General features: G+C 35.8%; 1 protein-coding gene across 1 annotated transcript; it reads left to right on the top strand.

Annotated features, from left to right (window-relative positions):
• The first annotated feature begins 3,068 nt into the window (after window positions 1-3,068).
• On the top strand, window positions 3,069-4,173 carry LOC147474751 (uncharacterized). Its single transcript, XM_086585179.1, has 2 exons — window positions 3,069-3,871; window positions 3,951-4,173. Exons 1-2 carry the CDS (start codon window positions 3,069-3,071, stop codon window positions 4,171-4,173), a joined length of 1,026 nt encoding a protein of 341 aa, XP_086441305.1.
• The last annotated feature ends 11,210 nt before the right edge of the window (window positions 4,174-15,383 follow it).

Raw genomic sequence — 15,383 nt, 5'->3', positions numbered from 1 at the left:
TGTTAATCTAAAGATTAATTCAAGGGTATGAAAAATAAACTACAAACCAAAATTGGTTTGGATCCTAAATACCTTGGATATCTAATTTTCTACATCTCTTTGGTTTATATAGGACACCAATTACATATTTGCCCCTTCTTGAGGATAAGATTAAGCTTTGTGGGCTTTTGACTCAAGCCCATATATTTGAATTCTTGATTTTGTTTTAAGTCCTTGAGTCCGTAGATTTTAGCTTTGAGTCCTTGAGTCTTCAGCTTTTAGCTTTGAGTTTTTAAAAGTTGACTTTGATAGTTGACTTGGACCGTTGACTTTGACTTTTCCTTGGACTTTCCCTAGCATCTTGAATCCTCATAAGAAGCATCAATAGCGTATATTTAGGTGCTAGAATGCATCTTTCATGATAAATGACATGTAACCTGCAAAAGGCAGTAAAAGCCATAAGTTGTCTGTTCATTGAGCATAAGAAGGGCATAATTGCAATAATGTAAGGGAAGAAAATGCACATTTGAGGATTGATCAGTACTCAAATACTCAATGTATTTTCCAAACTATACTAAAAAATTATGTGGTCTTCTATTATAATAGCGGTTCCCTCACCCAATTGAAAATAAAAATTATGGCACTTCTAAATGTATTATGTATTTAAATTCTTGTCTCCATTTTTTCCACACGCTTAAAATGATTGACTAAAAAAATATAAGTAATTTGCAGATATAAACCCTAAACCTTAGACCCTAGACCCTAATATTTGTGAGTCATTGTTAACTTGTTAAGCACATTAGATTTTTGTTGGGACACTTTTTTATAAGAAATTAAGAACATTGGAGAAAGGTGTGAGGGTAACTATAAACATCACAAATGGTTATGTACTTATGTGTTCTCAAATCTTGTATGCATAATAAGTTTTAAAATACAATAATTGGTAGTAACACTAAACTTGAACATTGATATGCCAAAAGTAGAAAATTGCAGAGAACATAATTTTTTTTTTTTGAAATATTTAGAGGGTTAAGGCAAATCCACACCGGTTACATTTAAGGACCCTAGCCCGAAGGCTTATATTGCCCGAAGGGCTTATCAACCCCGAAGGGAATCTGGCCCGAAGGCTCTCGCCTTCAAGAGTAAATCACATAATTTGTTTAAAATAACTAGAAAATGTATATGCGATATGAAAAAAAGTATATGAGATATGAAATTAAACATTCAAAATCGTTTAGGGTTTAGGGTTTAAGGTTTAGTCAATCTGCTAGTAATGTGTATATGTTAGTCTATATTGTGAACATGTTGCACCTTCATTTAAAAATGACTCAACATTCTTCTATCGACAAGTTTCACCATAAAATTAGTCAATTAATAGATCAATTACACAAAAAAAATAACAAAAACATCTCATTTAATAAAAATTTAATTACATTTAAGTTCATTTTCTTAAGGTAACAAGCTAAATTTGATGATCAAACACCTAAAAGTATTTCTCACAAGATAAGATGGTGGCCCTTGGTGTTGGGGAATGAAGTCTAATTTAACATATTTATGCATGCAAGGATTTATAGAGACTTGGACTCTTGGAGTAATGAGTGTGACATTGTTAACTTAAGAAATAAGTCAGACTTATGAGTGTGCAAGCCAATAGAATTTGGACAGCACACCACAACACCATGTGACACTCACAACACCAGCTAAGACACAAGTACAAACAGTCCAACAATATGGATATAGCTTATAGCTATAGGCGACCACTCTCTCGCAAATTCAGAAACATCATAGGATGCACAACGATTCAAGGGTCCATGAAACAAGACTAGTAAAACCATCCAAATTCCAAACACTCTTCAAAGTTCAAACGTCCCTCTCTTAGTAGTTTAAGCTATTGCTTAACCTTGAAGAACTTGTAATGGATTCTTCACACAGTACCAAAACAACAACTACACCAAAAAACTAAGAAGTTAATAAAGATAAGAACACTCCCTTATGGCGATACGTGACTGTTAAAGAAATGGCAGGACCCAAAGCAGGAGGAAACAAGAAGCGGACATGCAATTTTTGCCAATATGATGGTAATTTCATACTCAAGAATTAAAGCACATTTGCTACATGTTTCAGGGATTGGGGCTAAAGGGTGTAGCAAAGTAGATGATATTCTTAGGAAAGAGTTACAAAATGAAGAAGATGAAGCCAAACTTGCTAAGGAAAAGGCAAAGCAGGGCCCCTAAACATTCCATTACCCCCTGTAAGTGAGTCATTGAAGGAAAAGTTTGAGGAAGGGCCAATTGGAAAGTTGTTTCAAGGAGATGTGAGGGAAAAATTACACAAAAAGTGTGCCCGCATGTTTTATTCAGGTGCACTTCCCTTCAAATTTGCGAGAGATCCATATTTCATTGATTATGTCAAATCAGTTGTCGAAGCTCATCCAAAAGGATATGCACCTCCAACATATAATCGTTTGCGAAATGCGTTGTTATTAGAAGAGAGAACAAACATCTAAAATCAGTTGGAAACCTTCAAGAAAACATGGAATAGTGTTGGAGTATCCATAGTATCTGATGGGTTGACAGATATTCAACGGAGGTCTTTAATTAATTTCATGGTTGTTTCTTCTTCTGGAGCAATGTTCTTAAAGGCGGTTGATGCTTATGGGTTTTGTAAAGATACAAATTATATGTCTAAGCTATTTATTGGAATTATTGAATCAGTTGGAGCTCAGAAGGTCGTCCAAATCATTACTGATAGTGCTACAATTTGCAAAGTAGCTATAAAGGTTGTTGAAAGCAAATATCCCAACATCTTTTGGACAACATGCATAGTTCATAGCTTGAACTTAGCATTGAAGAGTATTTGTCAACCCAAAAGCACAGGAAAACATGCAAAATGGTACAACAAGTTGAAGTGGATTCCTGAGATTGAGCAATCCATCAAGGACATTCGTACTTTCATCGTCAATCACCATGGCGAATTCCATCTTCAATAACTATTCACGTCTGAAGTTGTTAAAGGTCGCAAAAACACGATTTGCATCTACAATTGTGATGTTCAAGCGCATGATAAAGGTATGAGAGGTTTTATAAAACATGGTTCTTGACAAAGATTGGAAGTATATGAAGAAGGTCGATAAAGAAAAGGCAAAACATATTCGGGAACATGTATTGGATGATGGTTGGGGGGAACTAATCGATTATATTATCTATTACACAGAGCTTATGGTAAATATGTTAAGAGTGGCCGACATCGATAAACCAATATTACACTTGGTGTATGATATATGGGACACTACGATTGAAGAAGTAAAAGTTCGAGTGTTCAAACATGAGAAGAAGGATGTACTGACAATGCGATCTGATTTTTTTAAGTTGCTGCATGAAATATTAGTTGAGAGATGGAACAAAAGCCTCACATCTCTTCATTGTGTGGCTCATTCACTTAATCCAAAATATTACACTCCGGCTTGGTTAGAAGAAGGAGATAATGGAGTTAAACGGGTTGCTCCCAACCAAGATGCGGAGGTTGCAAAAAACCGAACGGTCGGCTTCATGCGCTTATTTCCAGCTGATGTTTTAAGGAATACAAGTTCTCAATTCGGCAAGTTTTACACTTCCTCTGGTTATTTTTCCAAACTAAATGTTATGGTTGATAGAGATTCATGTGAGCCGCGAGAATGGTGGGGAATGCATGGTTTTAGTGCCCCGATTTTGCAAAGACTTGCCAACCGGCTTCTTTGTCAACCGACTTCTTCTTCTTCTTATGAAATAAATTGGAGCACGTACTCGAAAATTCACAATATCAAACTAAACAAGCTTGATTGCGGAAGGGCGGAAGATTTAGTGTATGTGCATACTAATATTCGTTTGCTATCAAGGAGGAAAAGTGAATACACGTAAGTTTGTTTCTTAGTTTGTTTACAATAATTTTATTTAAGTTATTTGTGTATTGATTTGGAAATCTTAACATAATAGAGTTGGACCATCTAAGCATTGGGATGTGGCAATGGATGATGAATTTAGTTTAGAGCGTGGAAAAGGTTTCCATACACTCGATAATGAAGATGAGATTTTATTAAGCTTTGATGGTGGTGATGGAATGGGAGAGGAAGCACCGAATCCAACTTCAAGGGATGCTTCTTCTAGTGGGAAAGGAAAGGATGTAGAGGACCTAATTGACGATTCTGATGAAGAATGAGTAAGAACTTCCTATTTTTGGTGTTTTCATAGTCTTATGTGAGTTTTTTGGCTTTTGTTCATGAAGTAATATGCATAATAGTTGATAACAAACTATATATTGTACACTTGTACTTCATTTTTTTGTTGAAGGATTACCATTTTACATATTTCAATATATATGATGAACTAAACTTTAAACTGTTCGAAGTTTCTTGTTAGCTCTTTTTGTCTTCTCAAGTATATTTAGAATAGTTTGCTAGAGTTGAAAGAAGGTCAAATGGCCAATACAACATGAATACCTCAAATATACATTATTTAAGCATACATGTTAGTTACATTATTTTGAATATCTAGCTACCAATAATGCATGTTTCAATGCTTTTTTATCTGATTTAATGATTTATATTAAATTGCTATTATTATTATTTTTAAATATCAATATATTTACATAGTCGTACCCATATCCTAGATTTTCAAAACCCCGTATCCATGTCACCGTATCGGTAACCGTACCCGTATCTATGCATCATTGGAGGCCGTCATTCCTTCCGAGCTAACAGTTACAATGACTCAATCAGAGATCATCGAGTCTGGACATAACAACTCTATCCTCGCTCGAGAAGTTGGCCTACTCGAAGAACGCCGCGACCTAGCAACCATTCGAGTACCACCAGACTCTAAAAAAGTCATACAACAAATGAGTGAATCCTCGAAGTTTTCAACCTGGTGACCTAGTCTTGAAAAAGACGTACTAACGAGGAATCGAAATTGGCACCAACATGGGAAGGCCCATACATAGTGGAGTGAGTCGTCGGCAATGGAGCATACTGGATAAAAACTCAAGACGGTCAGCCATTGTCGCGTCCTTGGAATACTTACTTGTTAAAAAAACTTTTATCAATAGAGGATTTTACTTATTTAAGTTCTTACTCTTGTCATTGTTACTGTGCATACACTCCTTACTTGTATCAAAACAAACTAGTCTCTCAAGGTCAAAAAGTGATGTACAACTCGGTCACTAGAGCAGCAAACTCACTCGGGTCATAACATTCACTGGAGCAACACGCTCACTTGAGCTCCAAAGCTACATAGCACTGCCATTTCACACTAATTAGGGACCTATACTTGTAGGGTCAGTTTAGTGCAGAACGATCACTAAAGCATTAGACTCACTCGGGTCGCAACGCTCATTCAAGCTCCAAGGCCACACAGGTCAACCACTTCTCACTAGTTGGAGACCTATACTTCTAGGTTCAACTCAGTGCAGAACGCTCATTATAACAACACGCTCTCTCGAGCCACAACGCGACCTTGAGCTACAATCGCTCACCAAGTTCAGGTTTTAAGATTCCAACTAGGCCTAAACACTTGCACGAGCTACACAGCTCCCCATGGCTACAGTCTATTTATACATCTAAAACTTATACCCTAAAGCTCATTAGAGCAACACAGGTCATTTGAACTCCAACGCTTCTTAGGGCCACAATCCACATAGAGCGTACAACTCTATGTCAAATTCAAATTTGGATATCTAAACGAAAAGCAATAGTATCCACACAAGAAGGAAATGAGAACATCAATTCAACTCGAACATGCATTTCATAGATGCAAAATGTGAACTACTTGAACAGACTCATGAGCATAGTTCATAAACTAACCGAGATGCTGGGACATCCCAGAAAACCATCTCGGTTAGAACGCATTCCTAACCATTCCGAACTGCCTAGAACATTCCAGGAAATCAGTTCATTCAAATTTAAAATCAAATAAAACGAGTTGCCCAGGTTCCCCCAAGAAACAAGCTCTTAGTGTATTAGGCACATGCCAAAAACATAATAAATGAACTACCTGAATAATCCCAGGAATAGAGTTTTAATGTATAACAACCACCAATACCACAAACAAAACCTCACAACTCTCAAAGAAGAAAAAGAAATCAGGCAACATTGTTTAAAACTTCAGTATAGAAAGGCTCCAAATTGTCAGGTGCAACATTCTCAACATCAACGGGCAGAACGGCAACAGGAGGCTTCAGAACGTCGGCAGGCTCTTCAGTTCGCTCAACAAAAAACATCAATACTGGTAGACGGAGCATTACTAGTATCTTCAGGTATGTCAACCACACTTGTACCTCGAGCCCCACGTTCATGTTTTTCTTTTAGTTGAAAGTATGTCTGCTCCAGTTTGTCATAGCATTGGCACACAGCGTCATAGGCCTATTGAGCTCTCTGAGCAACCGATTTGCAGTTTTTGTCGTACTCAATTACAATAATCATCTTCCCTTTCAGTTCTTCAATCGAGCTGACCATTGCCGACCTCTCCAAAATAACATCAATGTACATTTTCTTCAGGTTGTCCAGTTCTTTCTTTTCAGCCTCTTGAACGACATGCACATTCGTCAACTCTTCTTTCACTTTCTCCAACTCTCCTTTTTCAGCCTCACTTATCTGTGCCATTTGTTTTAGTTTCTGGTACCCAGCAAACAGCTGTACAAGAAACAACAATGTTAATAACAGCTATAATACAAACAAAAAATAGATAAACTTAAACTCGCCAAATAGTGAGCCATGTCCATCGTCCTCAAGTTCTCATCCACGCCTTTAGCATCCAGCTTTTTCTTGTCACCGTCCAGAACAATCCCATCCAAAATACAACTCGTAATAGGTGCACACCTATAACTGCAGTCCGACCTCTTCACCACATGCTTTTTTCCCATCTTCTCACAAACATAGACCAGGTTGTGTTCCAGATCATCACCCTAACTCATTGAAGTAGACGTTTTTCCAACTTCCCTAGCAACCGCTTTCCCCTTACCACCAATGTCCACTGAACTGATACCCTTTTCAAAGTTTTCAAGGTCGAGACCATTAAGGTCGACCTACTGCATCAACCTAGAGCTCCGACCTCCCTTACCTTCAGCTGGCTCTGGCACCACACCAGCACTACGACCCCCAGAGCGGTCAGCAGTGATCCATGCCAGCTTCCTCTTCACCGAGCTACTCGGCCCACGAGCGACAAAGCTAATATCCTCCAGTTCCAGTGGGGAGCCCTCCCTAACTCTCTCTAGTACTTAATTCATAACTATCACCACCACCTCTACCTCCAGGTCGCCTTACCGACCTGTCGCCAGATCCTGATGCACCCACAACTCCACTAGGTCGCACATTACCACTCATACTCCTGTTTCTGGCCTCCCTAGTCACGATGCCACTGTTCTCTCGCTCCATCAGAGATTCTATCAAAGATTCACTGTTGACTTGACCACGAGCTCTTTACTTCTACTTCCTCTTGTTTAATTTAATCTCTTAACCTCCCCTCTTAACAAAGTACTTCGCTACTTCAAGCAATTTCCCTTGTTTCTCAGCTCGGCTAAGTCTAGCAAACTTTTTGATCTCTCCACGCTTAGTTCGCCTCGTGATATTGACCTCTGCATAGACAAAACAAAAGTATATCAGAATCAAAATCCACCATTAGTACATCAAAACAAAGCACAATACATTCGTATGTACCAGCAAAATTACAAACCCTAGTATTTACACTACTTCCACCTACACAGTAGTTCCCTATTGATAAGCACCCAAAACTATAATATAAAACCCTGTGGAGACATAACATTTTGGTTACTTATGTGTTTAATAATCATGAAATAATCGTATTTTTGTGCTTTTGCAGGTTTGAGCAATCAACGTGAAAATGAGTATAAAAGCCAGTATTTAAGCACGGAATAGGATGTCCACATGAAGTTTTCCAATTTAGCCCATGTGAAGCCCAACTAAAGCCCAAGGAATCAAACAAGCCCGTTCCAAGTCAGAACAGGATTAAAGTGTCGAAAAAGCATCAAATTTCTGAAGCCTCTATCTACTAGACGACCTAGACTCCAATAGCAGCAATTGAACCATCAGTATGATCACTGCGATGAGCTCAACACATAGGTGGGACTTTGTAAAATGGAAACTGTTGGACCCGCCACTGGTAGAAACATAAGGGACCCACTATACGGACCCACAAAATTTGGTGACCAAGCTCACACGTCAAGCTTCCACACAAGTCAAGTTGCATTGAAATGAATCAAAAACTTTTGTGTATATCTTGGCACAAAAGTCATCAAATTTGATGAGGTGGCATGAAAGTTTTGATTTTGGTGACAAAGTCTTGATTATGTGGCTTGATTAGGTGGATACAAATCAAGTTTCGGGCTTGATTAGGTGGGAAATGATTATGCTTTGGCAACAAAGTCTTAATTGGTTGGCAAATGATGTGGTGGCATGAAAAATAAAGGATGCAGTTGAGAGTTGGTAATTTACATAGGATGAAGGAAAATTAGAGCAATCTCTTGCTATAAAAAGAAGGCTTCATGAGCAAGAAATAACTTTTCCTCCATTAGCTAGTTTTAGTTTTGTTATGGAGTTGAAAAGTATCCATGTATTATGTATTGTTAGTTTTAGATAAGCTTGTAATATGTTTTAAATTCTAAATTGTTAATTAAACTCTTTTATAATTTGAGTCTTGCATATTAAGTAATAAGTAGAATTTTCTTTTGTTATTGTATTTTCTTTACAAATAAATTAAGTTGTTGTAATTTGTAGAATCTAAGGATTATAAGAAAATATGTTTTTACTTTTGTAACTTTTAATCATTTGAATGCCGAATACCGTAAAGTAGTTTAATTAATTAACCACAAATCCTTCTCATGAATTCCCTAGGTAGAAATTCTAGTGAAGTATCTACAAACAAATGCTCTAGACTTTAGGTGGAACGGTTCCCTTACTCAAAGTGTATTACAACATACACGTGAGTTAGGTATTTGATCAAGTGTACTCGAGTGTGTGTGAGAGTCATAGATTTTTAAACGTGCAAAACTGAGTTTATCACCTATCACCAGCAGCGGCCTCTTTTCCCAGGGTTCATTACTAACCCCATCCAGAATGAAAGACTTCCTAGCCAAGGTCTGCAAACTAAAGTTGTTAGCACTAGATCTCTTGACAGCAAAATGGTGAACAATGTCATCGACCTCAATACGGTACTCACGCTCTCATTCAACAAGTCAAAAACTATAAACAAGCGCCAACTCTAAACAAGTCAAAATGCAAATAGTTGAGAGCACGCACGCTCTCTAAGTTTCCCCACCTAAAGTGCGCCTCGCGATCCAGTACAGTAAAAAAGTCTACCAAAAAAAAATGTACAAATCGCGACCCGCGCCTTTTCGTGCCTATTTTATAGCGCACCTGCACTCAAATTGATACTGATCAGGTCTAGTTTTGGTGCGGACTTTCTAATTCACTTCATAGACCTGGAACAGTACTTGTATCGTGTTCCAGTAGATTATGAACGTGCTTCACGGCTGTTGAAGACGTTATTTATAAGCGTAGCATGGGCATTTCCAGGTTTCAACTCCTAACACTCCCGTTTCTTAATATTTCCATATTGTATATTATTATTTGCATGATAGCCTATATATACGAATGCGTGAAATTTGTTTGCATGTTTACAATATATATATGTATCAGTGGACGTTGTTGCATGCTTAACATTTGTCTATATATCAGTGCCCTATTTTGTTCAATAATTTAATTTTGTCGTGAAAGAGGAGAACATTGCAATGAAGGTTAAAATCTGAGTTGGATAAGTTGTTTCTATGCCCTTCGAGGTGAAGCTGCTCTCTATATAACATTCGCAATCTCACTGAGTATTGACGAAATCAAATTATTATGCAAAATATGTGTCGTTTAGAGTAGTATATTATTTAACGTTGCATGTTTAGTTTTTACATATGTGATCCATCTTTGCCTATTAGTATATATATACGTATGAGTGGTTTCGATTTGCCTATTAGCGTAGATATATGTATACGTAATTCATATTTGCCTATTAGCCTCTATATACGTATTATTGATGTATATTTGCCTGTTAAGATAGAAATCTACATCGATGATCTTTGCCTATATATATATATATATATATATATATATATATGTAAGAGTAGAATCTCTTCACATACTACTGTCTATAGCTACGTATGAATGAACTATGTTTGCATGATTAGATTTTATATGCATAGTTAGTTACTTACACTTGAAAAAATTAAAATAACAAAATAACAAAATAAAATAATTAATTAATAATTAATAATAATTAATATTTTGTGCTTTTATCTTATGCATAATTTGTAAAAAAAAAAAAAAAATCATAAATCATAATCATATTTCAACGGTGTCTAGGAAAATTGAAAGATTGAGGTTCTCTAATTAAGGAACGTGCTTGCATGGAAAACCTCCCTCATATCTCTCATGTGACCTGGCTGTTAGTTTAGGCACACGTATTCCTCGTTTCACTGCTACATTAGCAAAAGCGAAGGCTTATGTTGTTTACTTCTAATTCTTACGTAAATGATAAATTCATGTAAAAATAAGTTCTTTTTGTGCCTCAGATTTAATTTTATGCTTGAATGAGATTAAGGTCTGGTAATAATAAAGAATTTGAATATACTTATCATAGGAGAAAATATGATAAGCAATTGCGTAAGTTCTCACCTCAACAAAGTTCTTCATCTATTAATCAAAATCATCAAAATCCTTTGTCACCATTAACTCCATTAGTTATGGTCGATGAAACAAATCCTCCAGCGGAGATGCCCCTTTCGAACTTCTATACTGCTTTACAAGAAGGACCTTCTTCCTGCATCAAACTCAAGGATATTGTGGGTGATTTTTTAATCCCTCCCAACGTTTTCAGATTGTTACCTATTTATCATGGTTTAGACCATGAGAAACCGTACAATCATCTTCGTAGAATTCAACAAGTAGCCTTCACTTTCCAACATCCATCTGTCTCTAACGAACAAGTCTTGCTAAGGTTGTTTTCTTTCACCTTAGCTGATAAAGCTTCAGTTTGGCTAGCAGGTCAACCGCCACAATCCATCGACACATGGAACAAAATTGTGTAATCTTTCATGGTCAAATTCTATACTAAGAAGAAAACTACTAAATGCTTAAGAAAATCCAATTCTTTCACCAACATTCTCATGAATCATTTACCGAAGCATTGAGTCGATTTACCGATCTTCTTTTGGAATGTCCATTCATTCTTTAATGGCCTTTCTGATCATCAAAAAGAAACGTTTGATATTATGAATGGCGGTTGTTTCATGGACAAAGGGGCTACTGAGGCATACAATTTTCTTGAAAAACAAGCTTCGGGAGGTACCCAATGGGGTAACACTGATACTTCAAGATCTTCTCAAGATACTACTCCTAAAGTTACATCTATGTTTGAGGTAAAACCTAATCAAGAATTAAAAACTCTAGTTGAGTCCCTAACCAAGAAGTTCGATGCTCTCGCAATTCAAGTAATCGATCAAAAACCCAAATGGGTCATGAACGTTAACACTTCCCCATGTTTTCTTTGCCTATGTCCTGACCATCCTGATACATATTGTCCCTTGTTACATGACTCCACTACCCAAACATCTGAAGAAGCTTGTGCATTCCACATCCCTAATGCCCCATGGAGACAACATCCGAATCTCGCTTGGCGACCAAATACACAACAGATGGGTCCTCCATGATTCACCAATCCGCCTGTTCGACCATCCACCAACCATACTCCATAACGTCAGGGGAATAATCCGTAGTACCAACAAGGTCACAATCAGGTTCCGACCAATTCAAATCCTACCTACCAAAACAACCACAACCTTGTTCCCGTGAGTCAAAATTATGGATATCATCCTCAGCCCACCAACAATAACTGAGAACTAGTTCCTGTTGCTCCTCCTATGCAACCTTCTACTAATAAAACAACTGAGACCTTCTTGGTATACTGATAAACCATAAAAACGCAACTAGATTTTCTCTAACTTATTCTTACGTTATCAATTATTTATTTCTTACTCTGACATATATATTCATGCAATATATAGAGTACGGAATCATTCCACTCTTAACTCTCTAGACTTAAATGAATTCAACTAATCAAACACAAGGAAACAATGGTGAGAGCAATATTTATAGATGTGAATTTATACTATGAAACTAAATATATGAATTTAACTTATACTAATTTAATTAAAGAAATTGAATATGATTTGAATAAAATATGGAGAAGAATATAGAGAGATTGAAATCCACTTTTTAATTTCTTAACATGCTAGCATAGATTTGGATAGAAAACCCTAGTCTAGATATTCTCACACAAAGTTAAAATATAAATACTAGACCTTTAATGATCCCTAATTACTTTATACTATCTCTAGTCATAAAATAATTAGCATGAGAGAAAGCTTGTTCCCATTCTCATTGCAAACTCACTATTCTCTAATTTAAGTTAAACTCTTCTTATCTCTAAGTCAAGAAAAACCTAAACTTGAAACCCTAAACAACAATCTATACTAACAAATCAAGTCCTCTAAAAGCTCCATTCAAACTCCCTCTAATGGGAGTTTAGCTTTGATTCATGGGACTATCATGAATAAAAGAATGCGAAGAAGACATAATAGAAAGAGAAGCAATTGAATTGAATAATAATAATCACTTGAATGGATTTTAATGGAGGTTTTATGGAGGCTACAATTATAAACCGTAATTACTTAAACTATATTAAACTAAAGAAAAGGGGAGATTGAGAACTAAATTATTCTAACTAATGGGAGTGAGAGAGAGAGAGAACCATAATTTACAACTAAACTAAAGAGGGGAGTAGCCAAGCTTTGTTTAGCCTTAACCCTCTTTATATAGGGTAGGTTTAGGTTTACAATTTTGTGCATGGTCTTTGGAGCTGTGTTTTGGGCCACTAAATCAAGCCCAAAACCTAATTTACTTAAGTCCAGAAAGGGTTTTTCTATTGGAAATTACTACAATAGCCTTTTCATCTATTTTTACTCCTCTGATTGTATCAAGGACTAGACCATCAGAAATCTCCTTCCGAGCTGATCGTTTTGACATATAGTAGGCCCAATTCCGAGGTCTGAGTCCAAAAATATGGCTTGCGGAAGTTCTGCTGACTTTTATGCTCTATTTCTGCCCGCGTTGACTTTGAGTTTTCAACTTTGACTGGGATTTAAAAAGGTTTTTTCTCCTTGAAACTTGGGCTTTAACCATAGAACTTCTTAGCAACCAACCTTTGCTCTTTTCTCTTGCAAAAGTGACATTTCTTCACACATTTGACTCCAAGACCTGAAATACACAAAAATACATAAACATTACTAACTCTTATTTATTATAAACATAATTGGTCTAAATTTAATATTATTAAGGGGTTAAAACTACAGTTTTGGGCTCTTATCAAACCACCCCCAAACAGCAATTTGCTTGTCCTCAAGCAAATATGAGAAATTAAAATAAGTGACCAAAAATGGAGTTCAAACTAATCTCGTTTCGCCGAGTGCGATTGTATTAACCATATGGAATAAGGCCTTAAACCACTAGGAATTCCCTAGTGGATGAGTTATAGCCTCGTGAGAGTTTTACAGAGAAGATACTCACAAACTTCATTTATACTACAACGACTAAGAAATAAAATTACAGTTTCCTTATTTTTTCTCAGATATCTATATATCTCACTAGCAATGAATATAGAATAATCAATTCAAAATTTAAGCTAATACGTGCATAATAATCAATCATCTATGGAATTTTATTTATATATAATGAACTATGCTATTAAATACAATAACAGATCCGTTTATGAAACAATGGAATAGCGTCCTTAAGTAGGTCCTCACAATTATGTCAAGACAAAAACACTCTGATTTTTCCACTCAAGTTTCGCTCACTCCAGTGTGTAGTGGGCACACTTTTCCTCACAGTCTCAATGACGTACAAGGGAGTCGAGGTTGATCAAACACATCTGTCACTTACTATCACACTAACCTATTCTTAATTGAGCTAGAGGTCTTTATTAGGTGTTGCAGGAATCATGTAATGGTTTAAGAAGAAAGGAAATGGATATTCAAAAGGACAAGTCTGAGATAATAGGATATTCAAAATATGTAACTAGAGAAAACCTTATTCTTACTTTGCTTCTATAATTTGTTTCCATCCTTAGCCATATTTTCTTTTTGTTTTGGCTTTTGACATTTTTTATTATGTTTTTGGAGTTCTAACTTTTTCAGCGGCTAGAAAGGGATCCACACTATTGTAGGGAACTTCGATTTGGAGCACTAGTAGACCCGATTATGTAACTATGATAGAAAGTCCTTTTAGGGCTTTCTATAGATTTAAATGAGCGAAAGTGTATCAAGTTCTGTCTCTGACATTATTTTTAATAAAATTTCCTTACTTGTGTGCAAAAAAAAAACTTTTTCTTTTATTTATTTATTTTTTTCTTTTATTTTATTTTTTTCTTTTCTTTGGATAAAAACTTTTTTTTTTTTTTGAAGCAACTAACAAATTATTGGTTTTCCACAGATCTTTCTCTTTTTTTTTCTTCATTTCATCTCTATTCTCAAACTCATTCAAAAATGGGTAGGCTGATTTTTATTTTTTTTTTATTTTTGTGAAAGGGTAAAGGATTTATGGTTTATGAAAAGGCTAAAGAAAGGCTCAAAGAGGCGTCTAGAAGAAAATAATTTCATATATGTTTGAATTTCTGGCTATATCGATCCAAAAAGGGCCTAAATTCTCTCTTAGGATATGGTATAGTGATCAAGCAAGTGGACGTGTAATTTTTCTATTCGGAATTTACTTCTCCCTTGTGTCATTACTCATATATTTCACTCATATAAGGCTTTTAGGCTATATTCTCACGGGATTTGTAGAATAAGTACTCTAGCCTAGATTGCATAAACTTACTGCCAATACAAACATAGATGCTCATGCAATATATTTATGGAAAGATGCAATGACTATTACCTATATATTAACCTACATATTAACCTACTTTTCTAAAAACTATTCTAATTTAGGAGCTAACATGAAACTTCTAGACTACTATCATCACAGAAAAAGAAACAATACCAATATTCCTAAGTGCATAGTATAAATACTTTTTATTATATTTGTTTTTTTTTTTTTTTACTAGAAAACAAACTGCATATTATGCATATATATATATATACAATACAACAGGAACCAAGTCAAACGTTACATAATTCTTTAACAACGATGGCAAATAGAGAACTATTTTATTTAATCAAAATTGTGCTACTGTAAGTTTAATCAAGATTTCTCACATCACCTAACACGAGACAATCAAAGGAAAATAAAGGGAAAACATGATCACAAGTCATGCCAT

Source organism: Coptis chinensis, chromosome 9 (genome assembly GCF_015680905.1).
Source record: "Coptis chinensis isolate HL-2020 chromosome 9, ASM1568090v1, whole genome shotgun sequence".
Taxonomy (NCBI): domain Eukaryota; kingdom Viridiplantae; phylum Streptophyta; class Magnoliopsida; order Ranunculales; family Ranunculaceae; genus Coptis; species Coptis chinensis.
Note: the sequence above shows the minus strand (reverse complement) of the source record. Positions and strands in the feature narration are given on the sequence as shown.